This window comes from Dendropsophus ebraccatus, chromosome 3 (assembly GCF_027789765.1).
Source record: "Dendropsophus ebraccatus isolate aDenEbr1 chromosome 3, aDenEbr1.pat, whole genome shotgun sequence".
Classification (NCBI taxonomy): Eukaryota; Metazoa; Chordata; class Amphibia; order Anura; family Hylidae; genus Dendropsophus; species Dendropsophus ebraccatus.
In genome coordinates, this window is record NC_091456.1 from 108,286,466 (window position 1) to 108,313,038 (window position 26,573).

Genomic DNA, 26,573 nt, shown 5'->3' on the forward strand with positions numbered 1-26,573 from the left:
AAGTTTAGTACTGGTCCCAGATGAAACCTGTAACAACTGGACATATATAGAAAATCCTGAGGATATGAATAATAGTAAGGGTAGGTTCACACTGCGTTTTCAGCATCCGTTTAACGGATCCGTTTTTTTTAGCGGTCAAAAAAGTAGTGTCAACAGTACTTTATTGTGCGTAAAAAAAAACGCATCCGTTTTGATCCGTTTTTTTTTTATAATGCAAGTCAATGGAAAAACGGATCAAAAACGGATGCACACAAATGCATCCGTTTTTTGCAATCCGTTTTTTGCAAAAAACTGATCCGTTAAACGGATGCTAAAAACGCAGTGTGAACCTAGCCTAAGCAGCAAAGTAAGACCAGGCAGTCTTTGTTTTGTTACATAAGGCTACATTCACACACAGCGGGTCTGCAGCGGATTTCATGCAGCGAATTCGCAGCGGATCCCTTGCCTGTCATTTTCCCAGCTGGACTTCCCACTGAGCCAATCAATGCGCTGCCCAGCCGTAGCCACTGATTGGCTGAGCGGGACGTCCAGACGCCAGGAGCGCCCAAAGCAAGCTGAAACGTGGAGCAGGTTATGTATGTTCCGACCAGTGGGATTTCACTCTCCCTGACCTCTGCTGATAACCCCTGAGGCACTGCTTACAGAAGACACAGGAGACCTAAGTGTGAATTATTACTGGTCCTGACGCTGCCCTGCCTCACACAGTTACAGAAGTGGTTTACACTGGGCAGCTGACAGGAACTTTGTGTGGGGGCAGCCATGATTATGTTCAAAATCCGCACAGTCTCTTAATATCCTAAGAAGTAACCTTTTTCCTATGCAGGTGAATGCAAATTTGATCCAGAAACTGTGGCCCATGTTATGGTGGATGCTATATCGACACTTTCCAAGACTAGAAACATGACTAGTTTGACCTCTGTCCGTCTGGTTGTATTTCGGCCCTCTATCTTCTACATTTTCTGTGCAGAACTGAAAAAGTTGTCCAGACCTGTGCAGGAATTATCCTGGAATCCATCAGGTCAGTTTTTATTTTACTATATATACATATGTATACTCAAAAAAATAAAGGGAACACTTAGACAACACAATGTACAGTAACTACAAGTCAATTACACTTATGTAAAATCAACCTGTCTAGTTATGAAGCAACACTGATCGTGAATCATTTTCTCCTGCTGTTGTGCCAATGGAACAGACAACAGGTAGAAATGATAAATGAGCAGGACAACCCCTATAAAGGAATAATTCTGCAGGTGGTGACCACAGACCATTTCTCTGTTTTTGGATGTTGTTTTGGTCACTTTTGCATTTTGTCATTGCTCTCAGGCCTAGAGGTAGCATGAAGCAGTGTCTAAAATTCATATTGCTCAGGTAGTGCAGCTCATCCAGGATGGCACATCAGTGCAAGCTGTAGCAAGATGGTTAGGTGTATCTGTCAGCACAGTGTCTAGAGCATGTAGCAGATACCAGGAGACAGGCCGGTGCACCTGGAGACATGGAGGGGGCCGTAAAAGGGCCACAACCCAGCATCAGGACCGCTACCATCTCCTTTGTGCAGGGAGGAAGAGGAACAGTGCTAGAGCCCTGCATAATGACCTCCAGTGGCCACTAATATCCATGTGTCTGCTCAAACTGTCAGTCTCAGTTAGTGTGGTATGAGGACCCGATGTCCAAAAGTCAGTGTTGTGCTTAGAGCCCAACACTGTGCAGAGAAATTGGCATTTGCCAGAGAACACCAAGCTTGGCAAATTCAACATTGGTGCCCTTTGCTCTTCACAAATGAGAGCAAGTTCACACTGAGCACATGTGACGACATGACAGAGTCCGGATATGCCATGGAGAGCGGTCTGCTGTCTGCAACATCCTCCAGCATGATCAGTTTGGCAGTGGGTCAGTTATGGTGAAGGGAGGCATTTTACTGCCCTCCTTATACTAGCCAAAGGTACCCTTACTGCCATTAGGTACCGGGATGATATCCTCAATCCCATTGGGTCACAGGTGCAGTGGACCCTGGGTTCCTTCTAATGCATGACAATGCTAGGCGTCATCTGTCTGAAATGTGTCAGAAGTTCCTGCAAGATGAAGGCATTGATGCTATGGACTGGCCCACCCGTTCCCTATACCTGAATCAAGTAAAGCACATCTCGGACATTATGTCTCGCTCCATCTACCAACACTATGTTATACCACAGACTGTCCAGGAGTTGACTGATGCTTTAATTCAGGTCTGGAAGGAGATCCCTCAGGAGAACATTTGTCACTTTGTGCTGTTCTCCTCACTTATCTGTATGTTATTCAGATGTTTTTATAACTGCATTGTTTACATTCATTCCTTGTTGTATTCATTACATGTATTCTTGTTGTGCTGCCATCTGCTGGCCAAGAGTTTAGACTCCCCTCCATTTTCGCATTTTTTGGTTTGTCCCTTAGTGGGTGTGTCTTATAGCCCAGTCTCCACGTCACTTCCTGTAGCAGGCATTCTTCATCCTGCTTCTGACTGGAGAAGTAGTGCTTGCTTGGGCTTATCAGAGTCATAATCTTCTGACCAGAAATTACAAGTGTCAGCAAGGTATCTTCTAGGAAAGCAGCAACAGCACAATATAACTACTATACTGCATCTGTGACTAAGCTGTATGTGACGTTATTAAACTACGTTCTGCTCAACTTTCTACTCTACCTGACGCTTATTCTGGTTCCTGTCTGCCTCATATGCTGGAATACAAGGTAGGAAATCTCCAGTCAGGCCCACTAGTCAGATAAACCTTCACTCGCCGCATGTGGGGACAGAACAGTCAGAAGATTCACTTAAAAAGCCCCAAATCACAGCTAGAAATTGCCTGTAACCCAGACCAGTCAGAGGTCTCCATAGCAACAAGCACATGGTCAGCTAATCTGAGACAGCACGTCTGGTCAGGCCTCAGGACAAGCACAGTGTGTGTCTGCTGTATTCTACACCTGCATAGAAGTCTTCCACAAAGCACCCCAAGCTGTTTCTCATATCTTACATGAACCTTTCATCACTCAGTAGAAGGACAGATTTGTGTGTGAAGCTCCCTCTGACCATACCCCTCCTAAGAGACTTGCTGCATACTACCTCCCGTTGGTCTGGCCACCCAGACTTGAAAACCCCACAAATCACTCAAATAACGCTGGGAATCATATCGGGGTGTCCTAAAGAAGCTGTGCTGCGATTTTCAGACCCCAATTCCAAAGTTAATTTTCTTAAAGAGACAGTACACTTTAAATCAAAATGGCCGAAAAGCATCCCGAGCAACTCCCCAGTGATAAAACACAGCAAAGACAAGCTGATAGTGACGATTTGGAACAGCAGGAAGCAGAACTCACACTTTCAACAGACCAAGTTGTCCGACCAAGACGCTCTCTCAAACCAACACTAAAAGTAATTGAGAATTATCATACTGCAAAAAATGAGCTCTGTGATGACCTGGAAGAGAGATGGAAACGAGTTACCTCCCTCATGGCAAGTTTTCAATCCTTCAAGGGTGATGCCGAGAGTCAACAAGATGCTGTCGCACGGCTGAATACAGAGCATGAAAGATATAAGAGACTGTTTGCAAAGTATATCACCTTCTTAAAAGCCTCTAATATTGATGAAGCCTTAACAGAGCTGATCAAGGCAGAATCATCAGAAATAGAAAGAGATGCCATGGTGCAGAATGCTAAAGATAAAGCGGAGCTCCGTATCTCTCATCTACAAGAGACTAGATCGCACAAATCAAATTCATCTAAACGTTCATCACGGTCATACAGATCCTCGTGCTCAAGAAGCTCACTCCTGAGCGACAGGATACTAGAGGCCCGCATAGATGCAGAACAATCCAAAATAAGGCGTGCCTTCAGAGAGAAGGAAGTAATGGCCGAAGCTAAGGCTAAAAAAGAGAGTGCAGAAGCAGAGGCTCAGATAAAGATCCTACAAACAGAGATGGAAGAGGAAATTGCATTGGCCAAAGTAAAAGTACTTGAGCAAGCAATGAGCCAAGGTCTCGATCCAGTTTGCTTGCCACAAGAAACAGACAATCCTGTCGATCGCACCAATGACTATGTGCTGAATCAGTTACCTGCAGCCCCGACTATTTCTAGCACCATTCAAGCTGACAACACTGAAATCTCCAAGTCAGCTCTACCTGCAGCTACGGTGCCACCTATAGCACCCGCACAAACTGATGATCATCACCCAGATGTGCCTTCTCAAGGACAACTATCACAGGAAGATGGTTACCGAGTGTTTTCTGGCGTAGTCGCACAGCACAAGCAGCGGTCGTCAGAACTTATAGAGGCTAAACCACAGCTCAACCCTGCAGCAACATCATTCTACCCTGGAACATCTCACCCTTTCACGCCAACCAACCCATACGCCCAAGGGGTACAACGAGTCGACACGGCAACAAGAAGTGAGAAAACAGATATATCTGAGTTCGCAAGGTACATGGTTAGCAGGGAGCTGATCAACACCAGTCTCTCCAAATTTGACGACCGCGCAGAGAGCTACAGAGCCTGGAAAGCGACCTTCAAAGCTGCCATCGCCAACCTCAACCTTACCGCAGAGCAGGAGCTTGATCTCATGGTCAAATGGCTGGGCCCTGGCTCTACAAATCGTATCAAGAGCTTAAGGACTGTCTATGTGGGACAAGCTGAAGCAGGTCTTGCCGCTGCCTGGCAGAGACTTGAACGTACCTTTGGCAGTGCCGAAGCAATAGAGAAAGCCCTGTTCAAGAGACTGCAGAATATCCCAAAGATTAATCTGAAGGAAGTCCACAAGCTTCAGGACTTGAGTGATCTGCTCATGGAACTGGAACTTGCTAAAAGAGATCCTCGTCTATCTGGACTATGCTATCTGGATAGCGCCCATGGGGTAAACCCAATCGTCACAAAGCTGCCATACAGTTTGCAGGAGAAGTGGGCAACATCAGTCTCAAGATATAAGAGAGCACATGATGTCACCTTTCCACCATTCATCCACTTCTCCAGGTTCATCGATGAACAGGCCCAGATGAGGAATGACCCCAGTCTTGACTTCCTGGAGCTCAACATTCCAGCTGCATCATCATCAAGGTATGAAGGTGTCACACAGAAACACAGAGACTTTAAGAACTGTGCGAGTGTTAGAAAGACTAACCTGCCACCACCTGCAGCATCCACGGGTAAACACCAAACTAACTCATCAAGAGACAAGTCCTTTAATCGTGAATGTCCCATTCATAAAAAACCTCACTCACTAAACAAATGCAGAGGCTTCAGGTCCAAACCCATACAGGAACGCAAGAAAATCCTCACTGAGCTAGGAGTATGTTTCAGATGCTGCGCCTCATTGGAGCATATGGCTAAGGACTGTAAATCTGCCATTAAGTGTGAGGAGTGTCACAGCGACAGACATGTCACGGTTATGCACCTAACCCCACTCACCAGCGATTCATCGGCTGCAGTTACCAGTATTCCCACTACAAGCCATGGCGGGGAGCCTCAGAATCGTGCTAACTCTACTACTGATGTTTCCTGTTCATGCTCGGAGGTATGTGGGGAGAGCCAAAGGGACAAATGTTGTGCCAGAATATGTCTGATCAAGGTTTACCCAGAAGGACAACCAAAAAAGGCTCTAAAAATGTATGCAATCATTGATGACCAGAGCAACCGGTCCCTAGCCGGACCTAAATTCTTTGAAGCCTTTGGGATCGAGGGACCCACAAAACCCTATACCTTAAACACCTGCTCAGGCAGCATAGAGACTTGTGGCAGAAGAGCACAGGGATTCATCGCTTCTCCCATCAATGGAGACACAGAGATACCCTTACCTACACTGATTGAATGTGACCAAATACCTGATCACAGGGATGAGATTCCTACCCCAGAAGCTGCATTTCACCAACCACACCTAAGGCACCTGACCAGTGTTATCCCACCCTTGGATATGGACGCTGAAATTCTACTCCTGCTTGGCAGAGACAATCTAAGGGTACACAAAGTGCGTCAGCAGTGTAACGGTCCTGACTATGCCCCATACGCCCAGAGACTGGACTTGGGATGGGTAATCATTGGGAATGTATGCTTGGATCAATCAGGAATTGACTCCTTTAAGACTTACGTGCACAGGGACGGACGCACATCTTGCATCAAGCCGTGCCCTGACGTCATTCCCTCCCCCTATGCTGACAACTTGGGGAGATCAGTGTTCCTCACAACGAAGGATGACGATAAAGTAGCCTTGTCAGTAGAGGACAGAGACTTTGTCAAGATAATGGACAGTGAATTCTCTAAGGAGGAAACCAATCACTGGGTTTCTCCACTACCGTTCAGAGCTTCCAGGGTAAGACTCCCAAACAACCGGGAACAAGCTTTGCAAAGATTTAACTCTCTTCAGCGTTCCCTAAACAGCAAGCCTGAAATGAGAGAACACGTTGTCACGTTTATGGAAAGAATATTCCGGAACAACCATGCAGAACCAGCTCCATCTTTGAAGAAGAACGAGGAGTGCTGGTACTTACCTTCGTTCGGAGTATACCATCCCAGAAAACCTAATCAAATTAGGGTTGTATTTGACTCAAGCGCCAAACATCAAGGTGTGTCTCTTAATGACGTCCTTCTCACAGGTCCCAATCTGACAAATAACCTTGTCGGAGTCTTGATGAGGTTCAGAAAAGAGCCTGTTGCCATCACCGCTGATATTGAACAGATGTTCCACTGCTTCATAGTCAGAGAGGACCACAGGAACTTCCTCAGATTTCTGTGGTACAAGGACAATGACACCACCAAGGAGATGATGGAGTACCGCATGAGGGTACATGTATTTGGGAACAGCCCTTCACCTGCTGTAGCGACTTATGGCCTTCGCAGAACCGCCAAAGAGGGAGAGTCCCAGTATGGAAAGGATGCCAGAGACTTTGTAGAAAAAGACTTTTATGTAGATGATGGACTCAAATCATTACCTACTGAAGAAGAGGCAATTGATTTACTTAAAAGGACTCAAAACATGCTGTACCAAGCCAAACTACGGCTACACAAAATCGCTTCAAACAGCCTGGCTGTCATGAGAGCCTTCGAGTCAGATGATCATGCTCCTGGATTCAAGGACATAAACCTGGGTCAAGACGATCCACCAGTGCAAAGAAGCTTAGGCCTGAGGTGGGATCTGTCCGCCGACTCCTTTGGCTTTCAAGTAAGTCGTGCAGACAAACCCTTTACAAAACGTGGTGTCCTGTCAGTTGTGAACAGCCTATACGATCCACTGGGATTTGTAGCGCCCATCACCATACAAGGTAAATCCCTACTGAGACAGCTTTCTGAAACCATCAAGGATTGGGATGCCCCCCTTCCTTCTGATAAGGAGCAAAAGTGGGAAGCCTGGAAGCAATCTTTGTATGCTTTGGATCAGATCCACATCCCAAAATGCTATGTCAAAGCCTCACTTACTGCCAGCAAGGGGAAAGAACTGAATATTGGCACCAAGCCCATCCAAGATCAGCTGGCAGAGAAGGGTTGCACCTGGATTTTCAATCCTCCTCATAGTTCCCACATGGGAGGCGCCTGGAAAAGGATGATCGGGATCTCACGCAGCATCTTGAACTCTATGCTTATGGATGTGAATTCTTCAAGACTCACACATGAGACTCTGGTTACTCTTCTCGCTGAGGTTTCCGCCATCATCAACTCAAGACCCCTTGTTCCAGTATCAATGGATCCTGAAGCACCAGCTATACTGACTCCAGCTACTCTTCTCACCCAGAAAACTGGGAATCAACTGACGCCAAGTAGAGAGTACACTCATGGAAACATCTACCAAAAACAGTGGAAACGTGTACAACACTTAGCGGATTACTTCTGGAACAGATGGCGAAAGGAGTATCTTGTGATTCTTCAAGGAAGAAGAAAATGGCAACACCAGAAACCAAACTTGAAAAAAGGAGACCTCGTATTGATGAAGGAACAACAAACCGAAAGGATGGACTGGCCTATGGGACTAGTTACAAAAGTTCTTCCCAGCAAGGATGGCAAGATCCGGAAGGTGGAGTTGAAGATCTCCAGGAAGGGTGAGACCAAAACGTTTGCAAGGCCTATCAACGAACTGATCCTGATATTGCCTGTTGAGGATGTTCCTGGCGGATGAACAGGACTGAACTTTCTTTAAAGAACTTTATTCCTCAGTTATGAAACAGGATTATCTCACTGTTTATATTGCATATTAACATGTTTTGTTTCAGGTTTGCACTATATTTCATAGAAATTAGTTTATAGTGAAATCCCCCTATGGGAATTTCAGACGGGGAGTGTGCTGTTCTCCTCACTTATCTGTATGTTATTCAGATGTTTTTATAACTGCATTGTTTACATTCATTCCTTGTTGTATTCATTACATGTATTCTTGTTGTGCTGCCATCTGCTGGCCAAGAGTTTAGACTCCCCTCCATTTTCGCATTTTTTGGTTTGTCCCTTAGTGGGTGTGTCTTATAGCCCAGTCTCCACGTCACTTCCTGTAGCAGGCATTCTTCATCCTGCTTCTGACTGGAGAAGTAGTGCTTGCTTGGGCTTATCAGAGTCATAATTTTCTGACCAGAAATTACAAGTGTCAGCAAGGTATCTTCTAGGAAAGCAGCAACAGCACAATATAACTACTATACTGCATCTGTGACTAAGCTGTATGTGAAGTTATTAAACTACGTTCTGCTCAACTTTCTACTCTACCTGACGCTTATTCTGGTTCCTGTCTGCCTCATATGCTGGAATACAAGGTAGGAAATCTCCAGTCAGGCCCACTAGTCAGATAAACCTTCACTCGCCGCATGTGGGGACAGAACACACTTCATCAGAAGCATGCACAGGTGTTGTAAGTAGGCTATACAGGTATGTGTAGGCCACAAATACTACTGAGCCTCATTTCCTTGTCTTGGGGGGTTTTTACTGAAGTTTGATCAGCCTGCAATTTGATTCTCCACTTTGATTTTGAGCTTTATTCCAAATCCAGACCTCCATGAGATATTAATATTGATATACATTGAACACTTTTATGTTTTATTGTTCTCAATGCATTCCATTATGTAATCAATAAAGATTTACGACTGAAATATTTCATTCATTGAGATCTAGTGTGGTGTGAGCTGGTCGACTGGTCACTTGCCAGATGTTGCTGTGTGACGCCACTACTGTGGTGGTTGGTCGGAGTATAGCTCAGCCAGATGGTAGGTTGTCGTGATGCCAGTGCCGTTTGGGCACACAGGTATGGAAGTACACCTCCTTTTATTTTAGAATGGCTGGCTATACCCTTTCCCCTGTGCTGTGAGGGGTCCCTTGGGTACTTATCATGGTGGTCTGGAGTGGAGCTATGACCCACCCGGACTATTGGTACCGCCACCTACAGAAAAGGGAGATGACCCAAGGATGGCGTAACTACTGTGTAGGTGCTGGAGCAATACACACTGAGTTCCGCTATCATAAATAAACTCTTCTTTACTGAAGGAATGTTTTGGCATACAAGTTGACAAATGACTTTTAACTTGACTGTACAAATCTGTGCTAAAAGCTTTAGAGGAAAGATAGCAGTGCTGACTTGGTTGCGTGCTGAGAAGTAGAGCAAGTACAGAGTACAGAAGAGGAGTTTGTCTTGAGAGTTCAGAGTAGTGGAGTGGAGTTTGCCTTGCGAGTCCCAACCCAATTTAGTACTGTGCTCAGCCGGAACTTTAGAAGAAGAAGAAGTAGAATACTTGAGAGAACTTTAGAGTAGAGGTATACTTGTGCCCGTGTTTTGACCTCTGTCGTGATACCACCTATTGCCCTGCAGTGTCAGGTGACCCATCCTAACACGGTGACACAAGCCCCAGTCCTTGTTACCTAAATTAAGCAAGGTGGCCAGGATTACCCGGTTACACCTGCGCTGCAAGATAGAGTATGTAGGCTTTTAGCAACTTTGCTCTATCCGGATCAGTTCCTCTAACTTTAAGGTTACTCTCCTGCACTTCAAGGCGCACCACACGTCATTTGAGTTACACATTTTCTAAATTCTTTCCCTTATTCCTATTTCAGGGGTCACGTTGGTCAGGGGATTATTCTGATTGCAATTTTGGAGTCGGGAAGGAATTTTTTCCCTGTGATGAGGCTACTGTCGTCTGCCTCACGAGGGTTTTTTGCCATTCTCTGGATCAACACAGGTTGAATTTGATGGACACCTGTCATTTTCAACGTTATAAAATAATAATTGGCATAATACCCCCAAATAAATTAAAAATTGTCCCTTTTCCCCAACTAAATAGGCATGGCCCCCCCCATTAGAGGCTTGTTATGATGCAATTACAAAGCCTTTGTGTTGCCAGGACAGAAGAAACCCCCCACAAGTGACCCTATTCTGGAAAGTACACCCCATAAGGAATCTAACAAGGGGAATCTGCAGCGGGGATATGGCCCCCTGGTGACGGGCACATTTGTGGTGTGAAAATGAAAAAAATTGGCTTGACACAAGCCCTAGTCCTTGTTACCTAAATTAAGCAAGGTGGCCAGGATTACGCCATAATGACGCTGATCCCGGCTCGGCACTCTATTGCTTTCTGCTGCAGCAGCCCAAAGCAATAGATCACTGATATCATTGATCTATGCAGTATAACTGTACTGCATAGATCTCAATGAGAGATCAGTAGGGCTATACTAGAAGTCCCCCAGGGGGACTTCTAGTATTAGTGTAAAAAAAAAGAAAATGTTTTATTATTAATAAATAATCTCCTCCCCTAATAAAAGTTTGAATCACCCCCCTTTTCCCATTTTATAAATAAAAATAAACAAATAAATAAACATGTTTTGTATCGCCGAGTGCGTAATCGCCCAAACTATTAATTTATTTCATTCCTGATCTCGCACGGTAAACGACGTAAGCACAAAAAAATTCCAAAGTGCAAAATAGCGCATTTTTGGCTTCATCAAATTCAGAAAAATTGTAATAAAAAGCAATCAAAAAGTCGCATATGCGCAATCAAGGCACCGATAGAAAAAAGTGCAAAAAAAATGACACCTCACAGAGCCCCATAGATCAAAGGATAAAAGCGCTATAAGCATGGTAATAGAGCGGTTTTAAGGAACATATATTTTTTAAAAAAGGTTTTAATTTTTTAAAAGCCATCAAATAAAATAAAAGTTATACAAGTTACATATCGTTGTAATCTTACCGACTTAAGAAACATATATAACAAAAAATTTTTTTCAATTTCACCACACATTTATTTTTTTTCTGGTTTTGTGGTTTTGCAGTATACTTTATGCAAAAATTCAGCCTGTCATTGCAAAGTACAATTAGTGGTGCAAAAAAATAAGGGCTCATGTGGGTTTCTAGGTGACAAAATGCAAGTGCTATGGCCTTTTAAGCACAAGGAGGAAAAAGCGAAAACACAAAAATGGAAATTGGTCCGGTCTTTAAGGGGTTAAATCTTTTTGAGCTGTGTATACAAAAAATGCAATAATAATAAATACCTTTATTTGACAAAAAGCAATAGTACATTCAACATTAAAACCCCGAAACCGGGATACAATATAGTCTCTTCCCCCCTCCATCCACTCCAGGGGCGTTCTGACAGTGAAGGGAGGCGGGGAGATGCTCTAGGCCAGTGTTTCTCAACCTTTTTAGGCCAAGTACCCCCATGCGACGAGATGCTCCAGCAGAGTACCCCCAAGGATGTGATCGATTATAAACATTGCCTTAGGGTTGTTTCATGCATACGCTTCGCAGCGAAATATGCTGCCATACTCTGTACTGTTTTGGCCTATGGCTCTGCGCTGTAAAAATGTAGCCACTGCCTATTACATTCATTAGCCGCCGGGCCTTGAACAGATCCTGCTTACCTTCCCGCGCTCCCACCTCCTTCTCAGTCTTGCAGGTCCCTAACGGCTGCTCAGCCAATCAGTGGCTGCGACAGGACAGTGCACTGACTGGCTGAGCAACCATTAAGGAGCCACAGAAGTAGGCTGGAGCACAGACAGGTAATGATATGCCCCTTTCAGCTAGGTATGCCCCTGGAGCCAGATATGTTCCCTGCAGCCAAATACATCCCCTGCAGACTTACATATACCCCTTTCAGCTAGGTATGGCCAGGTATGCCCCCTGAAGCCGGATATGCCCCTACCCAGATATGTCCCCTTTAGCCAGTTATGCCCCCTGCAGTCACATATGTTTCTTGATGCCAGGTATGTCCCCTGTAGCCAGATATGTCTCTTCCAGCCAGATTTGTCCTCAGAAGCTGGGTATGCCTCTTACTGCCAGATCTGTCCCATGGAGCTTAATATGTATGTCCCCCTGCAGCCAGATACCTTCTCCCATTATACCTGCCCCATGTAGCCAGATACCTGCCCCATGTAGTCAGATACCTCCCCCATGTAGTCAGATACCTCTCCCATGTAGCCAGATACCTCCCCATGTAGCCAGATACCTCCCCCTATGTAGTCAGATACCTCCCCCTATGTAGTCAGATACCTCCCCCTATGTAGTCAGATACCTCCCCCATGTTGTCAGATACCTCCCCCCATGTTGTCAGATACCTCCCCCATGTAGTGAGATACCTCCCCATGTAGTGAGATACCTCCCCATGTAGTCAGATACCTCCCCCATGTAGTCAGATACCTCCTCATGTAGTCAGATACTTCCCCCATGTAGCCAGATACCTCCCCCATCTAGTCAGATACTTCCACCATGTAGCCAGATACCCTCCCATGTAGCCAGATACCTCCTCATGTAGTCAGATACCTCCTCATGTAGTCAGATACTTCCCCCATGTAGCCAGATTACCTGCTCCATGTAGTCAGATACCTGCCCCATGTAGCCAGATACCTCCCCATGTAGCCAGACAACTGCCCCATGTAGTTAGATACCTCCCCATGTGGTCAGATACCTCCTCATGTAGCCAGATACTTGCCCCATGTGGTCAGATACCCTCCCATCAGGGCCGGCCTTAGGGGTGTGCGAGCAGTGCGGCCGCACAGGGCGCTGTGCACTCCCGGCAGGAAGGGGGCGCCACCTGCATCCCCCTGAGGCCATATATCCGTCCCCTGCCTCAGCACAGCAGCCGAGGAAGCTCTTCTCCCCGGACATGTGACTGCAGCCTGGCCCCCCCATCCCCCGCCCCCCACAGCGTCTCCCAGCTCACAGAGGCCCATAACCCCGCCCCCTCCCCCGACGGAGACATCAGCAGTGTGATCCTCGGCTCTACCTGCTTCTCCTCATGGGCAGAGACTTCCTCCACTACTACTGCAGTGTGACTGTGAGTATATCTATATATCTCTGTCTGTGTGTGTTAGTGGAGTTTGTGTGTGCCCTGTGTGTGTTAGTGCTCTGTGTGGTAGGACAACATCTCCCAGCATGCCCCTGTGTGGTAGGACAACAACTCCCAGCATACTCCTATGTGGTTCTGTGTGGTAGGACAACATCTCCCAGCATACTCCTATGTGGCTCTGTGTGGTAGGACAACAACTCCCAGCATACTCCTATGTGGCTCTGTGTGGTAGGACAACAACTCCCAGCATACTCCTATGTGGCTCTGTGTGGTAGGACAACAACTCCCAGCATACTCCTCTGTGGCTCTGTGTGGTAGGACAACAACTCCCAGCATACTCCTATGTGGCTCTGTGTGGTAGGACAACAACTCCCAGCATACTCCTATGTGGCTCTGTGTGGTAGGACAACAACTCCCAGCATACACCTATGTGGCTCTGTGTGGTAGGACAACAACTCCCAGCATACACCTATGTGGCTCTGTGTGGTGGGACAACAACTCCCAGCATACTCCTGTGTGGCTCTGTGTGGTAGGACAACAACTCCCAGCATACTCCTATGTAGTGATGTCACAATACCAGAATTTTGAGTTCGATACCGATACTAACTTTTTTATTTCGATACTCAATACCAGTTCGATACCTAGTAAAGTATAAAAAAACAAAACAAAATACAGTGGTAGAAATATAATACCCCTGCACTATTACAGTGATACCAATTTTTGGACTATTTTTATTTTATTGTGTTAAAAATAAAGTTAGTGATATCTGTCTAAGACAGCTCTGCTACATCAGCTATCACGAAGACAGCTCTGCTGCATCAGCTATCACTAAGACAGCTCTGCTACATCCGATATCACTAAGACAGCTCTGCTACATCCGATATCACTAAGACAGCTCTGCTACATCAGCTATCATTAAGACAGCTCTGCTACATCAGCTATCACTAAGACAGCTCTGCTACATCAGCTATCACTAAGACAGCTCTGCTGCATCAGCTATCACTAAGAGCTCTGCTACATCAGCTATCACTAAGACAGCTCTGCTACATCAGATAACACTAAGACAGCTCTGCTACATCAGATAACACTAAGACAGCTCTGCTACATCAGATAACACTAAGACAGCTCTGCTGCATCAGATAACACTAAGACAGCTCTGCTGCATCAGCTATCACTAAAGCAGCTCTGCTGCATCAGATAACACTAAGACAGCTCTGCTACATCAGATAACACTAAGACAGCTCTGCTGCATCAGATAACACTAAGACAGCTCTGCTGCATCAGCTATCACTAAGACAGCTCTGCTGCATCAGATAACACTAAGACAGCTCTGCTACATCAGATAACACTAAGACAGCTCTGCTGCATCAGATAACACTAAGACAGCTCTGCTGCATCAGATAACACTAAGACAGCTCTGCTGCATCAGATAACACTAAGACAGCTTTGCTACATCAGCTATCACTAACACAGCTCTGCTACATCAGATAACACTAAGACAGCTCTGCTGCATCAGATAACACTAAGACAGCTCTGCTGCATCAGATAACACTAAGACAGCTCTGCTGCATCAGATAACACTAAGACAGCTCTGCTACATCAGATAACACTAAGACAGCTCTGCTGCATCAGATAACACTAAGACAGCTCTGCTGCATCAGATAACACTAAGACAGCTCTGCTACATCAGATAACACTAAGACAGCTCTGCTGCATCAGATACCTTGGCTGCCCACACAGCTGCTATCTGCACCAATCACCAAAATTGCTGAGGAAGAGGTCACACAGGATCGCACACAGACTATAGCTAGAGCAAGGCCGACCCCCCCCCCACCTTGTCACCCCCCACATCACTGATGTCTGCTCCTCACAGCCCCGTCCCCTCCCCCACCTGCCAGCCGGCTCTATCCTCACATGTGCTGCACATCCACCCGCCTCCTCCGTCCTCCTCTCCGGGACCTCCTGCTCTCAGTCTTCTCTCCCCAGCCGCCCAGACCTCTGTGCAGCTCCGGCTCCGCTGCATAAATCATTTCCCTGATAACAGAGTCTGGCCGAGCCGGACTCTATTATCAGAGAGACACCGGCAGCGGGGGTCTGCTACACACAGTAGCCACCCCTGCTGCATACGGAGTGGTTAGATGCCAGTGTGAGAGCCGCATCTACACAGTAAGTGCCGGCTATTTGAAAATGGCGCCGCTGGGAGCGGAGGGAGAGCCGCGCAGCGGAGGTGACCGCAGGGGGCAGGGAGAGGCATACAGAGAACACGGCCGGCACTCAGATAGCCGCCGGCCGTGTTCTCTGCACTGTACTTTATGCACTGCACTATTATGCAGCGTAACATGAAGTATCGATACCAGGAAATCCTGGTATTGAATCTTTTTTTTGCCCGAAATATCGATAGTAGTATCGATATTTCGGTGCATCGTGCATCCCTACTCCTATGTGGCTCTGTGTGGTAGAACAACAACTCCCAGCATAAACCTATGTGGCTCTGTGTGGTGGGACAACAACTCCCAGCATACTCCTGTGTGGCTCTGTGTGGTAGGACAACAACTCCCAGCATACTCCTATGTGGCTCTGTGTGGTAGGACAACAACTCCCAGCATGCTCCTGTGCGGCTCTGGTGGGACAACAACAACTCCCAGTGGTGGGTATGTGTGGTGTGTATGTGTATATGTGACTGCATGTGTGTCTGTGTTTGCAGGATATATATACTGTGTGTCTGTGTTTGCAGGATATATATACTGTGTGTCTGTGTTTGCAGGATATATATACTGTGTGTCTGTGTTTGCAGGATATATATACTGTGTGTCTGTGTTTGCAGGATATATATACTGTGTGTCTGTATGCGTCTGTGTAGGCAGTATATACACTATGGGGAAGATTTATCAAACATGGTGTAAAGTGAAACTGGCTCAGTTGCCCCTAGCAACCAATCAGATTCCACCTTTCATTTTCCAATGAGTCTGTGAGGAATGAAAGATGGAATCTGATTGGTTGCTAGGGGCGACTGCGCCAGTTTTACTTTACACCATGTTTGATGAATCTCCCCCGTGTGTCTGTATGTGTATATGTGACTGTATCTGTCTGTGTAAGCAGTATATACAGTGTGTGTCTCCAAGAGATAGGCTTGGGATGGCCTACAATCAGCCGGGGGGGGGGGGGGGGGGGGGGGGCGCCAAAAGAATATTCTGCACAGGGCGCCATCTACCCTAAGGCCGGCCCTGCCTCCCATGTAGTCAGATACCTCCTTCATGTAGTCAGATACCTCCCCCATGTAGTCAGATACTTCCCCCATGTAGCCAGAGACCTCCCCATGTAATCAGATACCTCCTCATATAGTCAGATACTTCCCCCATGTAGTCAGATATGGACATGGAGCGAACCCAGCGCTTCTGGATATGAAGGACCCCGTATCGTACCAGGGCAACTTTTTCCAGGTGACGTCCTGCACACAGGAAAGATCCCAGAAGAAGTGCAGAGTGTGCCGTAACACAGGATCAGGAAGGACTACATTTTCCAGTGTGACACCTGTCCTGATCACCCCGGCCTCTGCACAAAGGATCACTTCAAGGCGCACCACACGTCATTTGAGTTACACATTTTCTAAATTCTTTCCCTTATTCCTATTTCAGGGGTCACGTTGGTCAGGGGATTATTCTGATTGCAATTTTGGAGTCGGGAAGGAATTTTTTCCCTGTGATGAGGCTACTGTCGTCTGCCTCACGAGGGTTTTTTGCCATTCTCTGGATCAACACAGGTTGAATTTGATGGACACCTGTCATTTTCAACGTTATAAAATAATAATTGGCATAATACCCCCAAATAAATTAAAAATTGTCCCTTTTCCCCAACTAAATAGGCATGGCCCCCATTCCCATTAGAGGCTTGTTATAATGCAATTACAAAGCCTTTGTGTTGCCAGGACAGAAGAAACCCCCCACAAGTGACCCTATTCTGGAAAGTACACCCCATAAGGAATCTAACAAGGGGAATCTGCAGCGGGGATATGGCCCCCTGGTGACGGGCACATTTGTGGTGTGAAAATGAAAAAAATTGTATTTTTTATTTTCACACCACATGTTCTACATATGTGCCGATCACCAGTGGGGTTCATATGCTCACTGCACTCCTTGTTAGATTCCTTGAGTGGTGTACTTTCCAGAAAGGGGTCACTTGTGGGGGGTTTCTACTGTCCTGGCAGCATAGGGGCTTTGTAATTGCAACATGGCCTCCATCCTCCTTTCCAGACTCTAAATGGTGCTCTGTCCCTTTGGTGGCTTGCCCTGTGCCCATATGGCACATTATGTCCACATGTGGGGTATTTTCGTACTCAAGGGGAATTACCCTACACGTTTTGCGTTCATTTCCTTTTTTAACTGCTTGTGGAAATGAAACATTTAGTGAAATTTTAGTAAAATTTAGTGAAATTTTAGTAAAATTTAGTGACATTTTAGTGAATTTTTAAAATTTTTTTTGCACTAAATCATTGATCTTGTCTTGATTTTTTTCACTTTCACAAGGGATTAAAAGATTAAAAAAAAAACACAAAATGTGTAGAGCAATTTCCCCTGAGTATGGAACTAACCCACATTTGGGCATAAAGTGCCATGCGGATGCAGGGTAAGCCTCCAAAGGGAAGGAATGGATTTTGAGGGCCATGTTGTATTTAAAAGGCCCCTGTGTTGCCAAGATAGTTTAAACCCCCCACAAGTGACCCCATTATGAAAACTACACCCCTCAAGGAATGTAACAAGGGGTGTAGTGAGCATATGTACCCCACTGGTGACAGGCACAAATGTGCAACAATGTGGCGTGAAAATGAAATGTAAAATTTTTTACACTAGAATGTTGGTCTAGCCTTGAATTTTTCATTTTCACAAGGGGTTAAAAGAGAAAAAAACACACAATTTGTGTAGAGCAATTTCCCCCAAGTCCATAAATACCCCACATGTGGACATAAAGCGCAATATGGGTGCAGGAGCGCCATTTGGATTCTGGAGGCTGGATTTGGCCAGAATGGATGATGAACGCCATGTCGCATTTACAAAGCCCTTGTGCTGCCAAGACAGTAAAAAAAACCCACAAGTGACTACATTCTGGAAACTATACCCCTCAAGGAATCTAACAAGGGGTGCAGTGAGGATATGGACCCCTTGATAATGGCCCCGTTTGTGTCGTAAAAGTGGAAAAAATGAAATTTTTCACTTTCACGTCACATTGTTCCACATTTGTGCCCATCACGAGTGGGGTCCATATGCTCACTGCACCCCTTTTTGAGGGGTGTAGTTTCCAGAATGGGATCATTTGTGGGGGGTTTCCACTGTTTTAGCTGTATGGGGGCTTTGTATATGCAACATGGCCCTTGAAATCCATTCCAGTCAAATCCAGCTTCCAAAAGCCAATTGGTGCTCCTTCCCTTTGGAGGCTCGTACTGCGCCCGCTTGGCACTTTATATCCATATGTGGGGTATTTGCGTACTCGGGAGATACTGCGCTACACGTTTTGTGGTTTTTTTTTCATCCCCTTGTAAAAAAGAAAAATTGAAGGTTAGAACGTTTTAGTGGTACAGTAAAAAATTACCAAATATAACGGAGGCGTTGAAATTCACTAGGCGCTCCTTTGTATCTGAGGCTTGTGTTTGCTTCAAGTAGCACAATAGGGCCAAATTTGGAGTATTTCTATAAACTGTAGAAATGGGGCAGTAAATTTTGGGGTTCATTTATCTGGTAATAGGTTTATAATTATGAAAGATATTGGATTACAATAAAATCCCTGCACAGAAAATTAAAATTTTCAAATTTCTTACACACTTAGCTTTTATTTCTGTGACTCACCTAAAGGGTTAAAAAACTTTGGGGGGTGCAGTTTCTGAAATGGGGTGCTTTGCGGGGCTTTCTAACATACAGTCCCCTCAAATACACTTTCAGGCTATGTTCACACTACAAATATTTGAGGCTGTATAGCAACCAAAACCAGGAGTGGATTGAAAACACAGAAAGGCTCTGTTCACATAATGTTGTAATTGAGTGGATGGCCATAATTTAATGGCAAATATGTGCTGTTATTTTAAAACAACGGCTGTTGTATTGAAATAATGGAAGTTATTTACTGTTATATGGCGGCCATCCACTCAATTACAACATTATATGAACAGAGCCTTTCTGTGTTTTCAATCCACTCCTGGTTTTGGTTGCTATGAGGACCTGACATGAGGACCAAATACAGCCTCAAATATACATAGTGTGAACCCAGCCTAAACCTGAACAGGTCCCTAAAAAAATCAGATTTTGAAATTTTAAAGAAAATTTGGAAAAATGCTGCTAATATTTTAAGCTTTCTATTGTCTAAAAAATGTAAAGATAGTTTAATAAATGCCGCCAACATAAAGTAGACATGTTGCTAATGCTATTTAATATATAATTTATGTGACATAACCATTTTCTGTATAAGCAGAAAAGCTTCAAAGTTGGAAAAATGCAATTTTTCACGTTATTTTGTTTTTTTTTCCATAAAGATTTGTTATAAGTATTGACTCCAATTTACCAGAAATGTAAAGTGCAATATGTCACGAGAAAACTATCTCAGAATCAGCCTAATAGTCAAAAGCATTCCCAAGTTATTAATGAGGAAAGTGACATAGGTCATATTCATAAAATTTGCCTCGGGACATTTCAGGCCCTGTCCTTAAGGGGTTAAAGAATAGATACATAATAATACCATGTATCATAAGATATATCATATATCTGCTTTACTTATATTTTATTTTTACTGGTTTACTTATAATATTTTTAGAACACTTCTGGCCGAGCTTTTCCCCAGCATCCTGGGTGAAGTGGCAGGGAGCGGAGCAGCACTGAAAGGCCAGCGGCTTGATGAGTGGCGTGCAGTTTAAACGAGGCGCTGTGCTTTGTTTAGATCAGCGATTCGCTTATCTCTAGTCCTGTGTAAAAGGCCCTTAAGGGATAGAGTAGAGAGAAATATTGGGGCACATTTACCATTATACACCCCTGGCACCTTTTCCGTGGCTCTGTTCACCTGATGGGCGGATGGGGGGTTGGGATGTGTGGCCTTCTGCTATGCCTAACATACCATGGTTTTGTCCTGCAAACAGGCATAAACCATGTAGCTCTGGAGCAGGTGTAGATTTCTGTGCAAGCCCTGTGACAGGTGCTGTTCCCACCGACATGTGGCTCTTAGTAAATACAGTCAGTATCCTCCTCCACTTCAAGGAAACTTAATAAAGAGACTGGACCTGTCTCAAAACATGTTGTGACCCTGGCATAATTCTTTTAAAATGTTTTATATTTGATATCACCATTACCCCTTGGACTTGCACCTGTTTTACTTATCTTGGAGTGGAGGAGGATACTGACTGTCTTTAGTCCCTGTGGGGATTAGTCAGGAGTGGCTGCGGTTTATTCACATGCTATCAGTAAGACCTGTGTACACCAGCACAACCCACTCAGGTGAGAGTTCTATGCGCTTTCTTTTACCACTTCAGCCCTGTCTGAATTACGCTATGGAGCACTGTAAATACAACTGTATAATTCAGGACAGGGCTTTATTGAAGACTGCCGTACAGTACACCAGTATATCAGTCTTGATAAATATCCCCCATTGTTCTTTGCCCCTGATGATTTAAGGGTTTAGAAACAGACCTTCTTTAAAATCCCCTCTTGTATCTGACCAAAAAATGCCAGTAAATCAGGATGAAAACAATATTGCGAATTGTAATAGTTATAGTATTGTCAGTGCCTACATGCAGTTGTAGTTACATTTTCTTGAAAGACAGCAAAGATCAAAAGTATACTAACACTTATGCATGGCATCAGCACTGAACAATGAGCCTCCATAACACCCATTTGCTGTCTACGTTTTGTCTTTTGATTTTAGAATTGCTCACTTCAAGGCTACAGTGTCAATGGCTTCCAGAAAATGATGCGATTGCAGACCTTCCGACTCTTCAGCACCCACTTCTGCCTCCAACAACCCAGTTGGTCATTGTTACAGACAAAAAGGACAAAATGAAAGAAATCAAGTATTCTCTTGAGAAAGGTTTTGAAAATGCAGTAAAATATAGAGTGGAGAAAATAGAGCAACCACTACTGAAAACATTTTCCTTGGATGAAATTGAGATGATTTTCTCTGTTCTGAATGACCAATCAGAAGTTGGAATGATACTGGACCGACTGAATGACTGCATTATAATTGAAGGCTGTGAAATGGATGTTCTAAATGTGATAATGAAAGTCCATAGTAATCTCATGACTGTTATAACGGCAAGACTTCAACAGGAAACAAAAGAGAGAGCAGGCCTATTAATCCAGTGGGGATATTGTGACAGTAATCGTTCATCGCCATTCACAGTGGAGGCCAGCCAGTTACTTGAGCAAAGATACCAGGTTGAGAAAAAAGGATCTGTAGTTGTCAGACTTGAAAATCAGATGGAAGTTTTTGTTAACCTGGAAACAATGATGGCAGTAATTGAACCAACCAAAGAAAAGGTGAAGATTGTAAGGCGTGACTTGAAAACAGGTATGCATGTACATTATACTACTGATAGGAATATTAACCTTCAAAATCTGAATTTCCCAGATCAGCCCCCATCACCAGTGAGCTGGAATTCCACAATCTCTTGGTTAAGGGGGGCTTGTTTTTTTTTTTACTTTAGGTGTAAATGGCCTTCATTGCCATAATGCTGCATTCTTAAAAGCTGCCACAGAGCCAAAAAAACAAAACCAAACACCAGAGAGGAGAGAAAAACTCCAAGTATGTACGGCATTTCATAAAATACCATTGACTTACAACTAACATCTGGCTGCAGGTCTTTTTGCTGAAATAAACATGATGTTTTTTTTTTTTTTTTTTTCGCATTTTGGAGAAAATTTAAGGTTGTGTGAAACCAGCCTCAGGAGTACTGTTGCTATAAGGACCACATACTATTAAAAAGTTCTGTCTGGTCCTGTATGACTGATGCTATAATTTTTTTTAACCCCTTGCCTCCGCAGCCGGTTTTGGCCTTAAAGCAAGTCTGTACCCACAATCTGACACCCCAAATTGCTTGTACCATCAGATAGATGCTTTTAATCAAAGATCTGTCTTGTGGTCTGTTTGGCAGGTAATGCAGTTATTGTCCTAAAAAACTACTTTTAAACTTGCAGCCCTGTGTCAAATTGGCGTGGCCTAGAGTACCCATGCCCTAGGTCTGCACCGCCTCTTCGTCCCTCCTCCCCACCCTTCTTACCATTATGAACGCCCCTGGGTATGATTTTTCCTATTTTTCACTTGTCTGAACACTGCACAGGTGCCTTAACGATCCAACAAATGTGCAGTGTTTCAACAGGTGATAAATAGCAGAAATTGTTCTAGGGGCATTCCTAATGGTGAAGAGGGCAGGAAGGAGGGACTGAGAGACAATTCTAGGGCATGGGTACTCTAGGCCACAATACAGGGCTGCAAGTTTTAAAGTTGTTTTTTAGGACAGTCACTGCATCACCTGCCGAAAGGAACCAAGGACAGATTTTGAAATAAAAGCAGATTGGGGTCATAGAGTCGCTTTAACCTCTTAAGGACCCATGACGTACCGGTACGTCATGGATCACTGTCACTTAAGGACCCATGACGTACCGGTACGCGGGTCCTTTAAGAGGGTGCCGCGGACCGGCCACATGCGATCGGGAGAGATGGCCTGCAGAAATACACTGCAGGCCATCTCTTCCTGTCGGCATTGGGGGTTGTTAACCCCCCCCCATGCCGACGATCGTCGCTATTGGCTTATCAGTTCAGATCAGCCAATAGCGGCGATCAGAACCTTTCCAGGCCATCGGTGACCCGATGACCCGAAAAAAATGGCAGGCGGTGGTGTCCGAGGACAGCACTGACCGCCATTACTGTAAAAAGTAATGGTGGTCACGGTGCCACCAATCAAAGTCCCCAAAAGTTATAAATACCTGCTCTGGACCCCTCAGCTTGGCTGCACGTGGTTCATGAGGCAATATGGTTTGATCAAACTATATACCAACATCCTGGCGTTGGTTTTTAAATGTAGCCGAGAGGCATTAGTGTCAGCCATAGGTGTGAGGTGCAGCAGATCCTTTCTTTCCTTGTCAGTATTATACAGTGAAGGTATACAGGGCCCCCCAACTCTACACTACAGGTATACAGCACCTTCAACTATATACTACAGGTATACAGGATCCCCAAACTCTACACTACAGGTATACAGGATCCCCAAACTCTACACTACAGGTATACAGGATCCCCTAACTATACACTATGGGTATTCAGCACCTCCCCCAACAATACAGTACATGTATACAGGATCTCCAAACTATACACTACAGGTATACAGCACCCTCACCAACTATATATTACAGGTATACAGGATGCCCAAACGATACTCTACAGATATACAGGACCCCCCAAATTATATACTACAGGTATACAAAACCCCCCAACTATACACTACAGGTATACAGAACCCCAAAACTCTGCAGTATAGGTATAAAGGACCCCCAAACTCTACACTACAGGTATACAGGACCTTCACCAACTATATGCTACAGGTATACAGGACCCCCAAACCATACAGTACAGGTATATAGGACCTCCACCAATTATACACTACAGGTATACAAGACCCCCCAAAATATACAGTACAGGTATACAGCCCCCCAACTATACACTACAGGTATACAGGACCCTTAAAAACTAAACTCTTTAGGTATATAAAACCCATCCAACTATAAAGTACAGGTATACACAGATTCCACTGATTTACTTAGATGAAACAATATCTTTTAGATGATTGCAGTTTTCTATTAAGTATAATTTGCAATGGCTGATCACTGCAGGTGGCGGCATAAATCTGGATTCTGCATGTTTTTCACATGGACAGTTGTAGGTTGCTGCTCCAGAGTTCCATCAGTTAAAAAATCTTTATGTCTATGGACCTGGCAATAACACTGCCAATGTTGTATATAACCAGGCTGTATGTAACACTGCCAATTTTGTATATAACCAGGCTCTGTATATAACACTGCCAATGTTGTATATACCCAGACTCTGTATATAACACTGCCAATGTTGTATATAACCAGGCTCTGTATATAACACTGCCAATGCTGTATATAAACAGGCTGTATATAATACTGCCAATGTTGTATATAACCAGGATCCCTATATAACTCTGCCAATGTTGTATTTAACCAGGCTCTGTATAAAACACTGCCAATGCTGTATATAACCAGATTGTATATAATACTGCGAATGTTGTATATAACCAGGCTGTATATAACACTGCCAATGTTGTAGATAACCAGCCTCTGTATATAACACTGCCAATGTTGTATATAACCAGTCTGTATATAACACTGCCAATGTTGTATATAACACTGCTAATGTTGTACATAACCAGGCTCTGTATACAGTCTGATCACGTGACATCTCAGTTTGGCTAAAAGCTATTTAGGATGTTAATCATTTTTAGTTTATTTCTAACGTGCATAAGCTACAAGTTACATAAACAGTGCAGAACTGTCAGGGTGTATAGTATGTATAGGACTCCTGGTGATTTTCCCTTAAACAAAAGAACAATGGCATAGATTGGCCTCCTGGGCACTCTTGGAACAATTCTTATTAACAGACCGACACTTTATACCCAGACAGCGCCGGGTACATTTTTTAGTAGTTATTAAATAAGTTCACTGAAATAATATTGGGCCTCATATAGTCACTTTAAGGCATGTATGCATATAATTTTGTGGGGGGTAGGTAGACCAACAGTTTACTCAGCGTCCTAGCCATTGAGGCATTCTGTAGGCGAGCTGAACTTCTATAAAAGTATACAGCCACCCACCTATTTATTATTTTTGTGCTTGGATTTTTTAAAAATATTTTTAACCTAACATTTAATACCTATTATATGTTTATGAATTATTAACTATTATTTTCCAGAAACTCAATGCCCTCTTCATTGGGAAGATATGAATTGCCTCTTGTTCAAGCTTGTAGAACTGGATCCCAACTCTGAGGAATATGAAACCGTTAAATCCAATTTCAATCGAACTGTCAACTGTCCTGTTAAGAAGGTAAAATTAATATTAGTACCAGTAGGCATTAACATACACTAAAGGGGTACTCTGGTGACTAAAAATGAATTTCTAATAAAGTTATATATATAGTGATGAGCGAACATGCTCGTCCGAGCTTGGTACTCGGTCGAGTATTAGGGTACTCAATGGTACTCATTATTCGGACGAGCATCTCGCGATACTCGAGGTAATCTCATCATCCGTTTCCTGTAAGTTTCGGCGCTTTTTCTCAGCCAATAAACATGCAGGACATTCTTTGGTACATCCTGCAATCACGTGGGACCCATACATGTGGATAGCAGCGATTGGTTGGCCAGATCAGATGACCCTGCCATATAAAAAGCGCGGCCGGTAGTGCTCGCTTCAGACTATGCTGGAAGAGATTAGGGACAGAGCTGCTGCTGGTCAGGGAGAGCGTTAGGGAGGGAATTAGCGTTCCAGTAGGCAGGGAATACTAGCAAAACAACCAAACAGCCCTTGTAAGGGCTTCAAATCATTTTTAGGCTATGTTCACACTACGTATATTTCCGGCCGTAGTTTTTACGCAGCCGGAAACGTGCGGCTGAAACGACGGCCGTGGGAAAAAATAGACATGCGGCTGAAAACATACGGTCATTTACTTTGGAAATCTGGTTCAAATAAAAATAACAATTAAAATCTTTAGAAAATGATGCAAACACCTCTGGAATGCATCTGGGAAAGCAGGGAAACAGTTTACAGGAATTGCTATTACCGGGGTTAGCGATCCTCTGCAGTAATGCCGATGCCTCTCATGGTTAATATATTTAATTAATAAAAGACATTTTTGTTGTAATAAAGTCCCTTTCGTTGTTCAATATATATATATATTTATTTTTTACAGTATATTTAATTGCACAATGATGGATTCGTTTAAATTAAATTATTGAACAACGAAACTGATTTTATTACAACGAAAATGTGTTTTATTAATAAAATATTAATTAGTACAGGAAGCTCCATTAAGCCGTTAATTCATATTCCCGGTAAATAGAGCATTCTGTACTAATCAATACTTTGCTTTAATTAAAACATCAAATGTTTCTTCTAATTATGCTATCACAATAACATTATTAGAAGAAACATTTTGAATCATATGTGCGATCAGCTGATTAGCTGATCGCACATATAAAAGAGCCGTCCGCAAGACAGTGATTTCATTGTGACGGCGGATGGCGAAGAGACAAGATGGAAGAGAGAAGAGCAA

The 26,573-nt window shown here is 44.1% G+C and overlaps 1 protein-coding gene across 3 annotated transcripts in view; it reads left to right on the plus strand.

Moving 5' to 3' along the window:
- The window catches only part of LOC138787271 (protein mono-ADP-ribosyltransferase PARP14-like), a 93,447-nt gene that overhangs the window by 39,482 nt on the left and 27,392 nt on the right, over positions 1 to 26,573 (plus strand). For 2 of the 3 annotated variants that reach the window (XM_069964493.1, XM_069964494.1), the window contains 3 exons: positions 824 to 1,018; positions 21,150 to 21,791; positions 25,212 to 25,345. In XM_069964493.1, the coding sequence (XP_069820594.1) occupies positions 824 to 1,018; positions 21,150 to 21,791; positions 25,212 to 25,345 (971 nt within the window). Of the gene's footprint in view, positions 1 to 823; positions 1,019 to 21,149; positions 21,792 to 21,927; positions 22,026 to 25,211; positions 25,346 to 26,573 lie in introns of those variants that run through there. The other variant, XM_069964495.1, reaches the window with a different exon arrangement.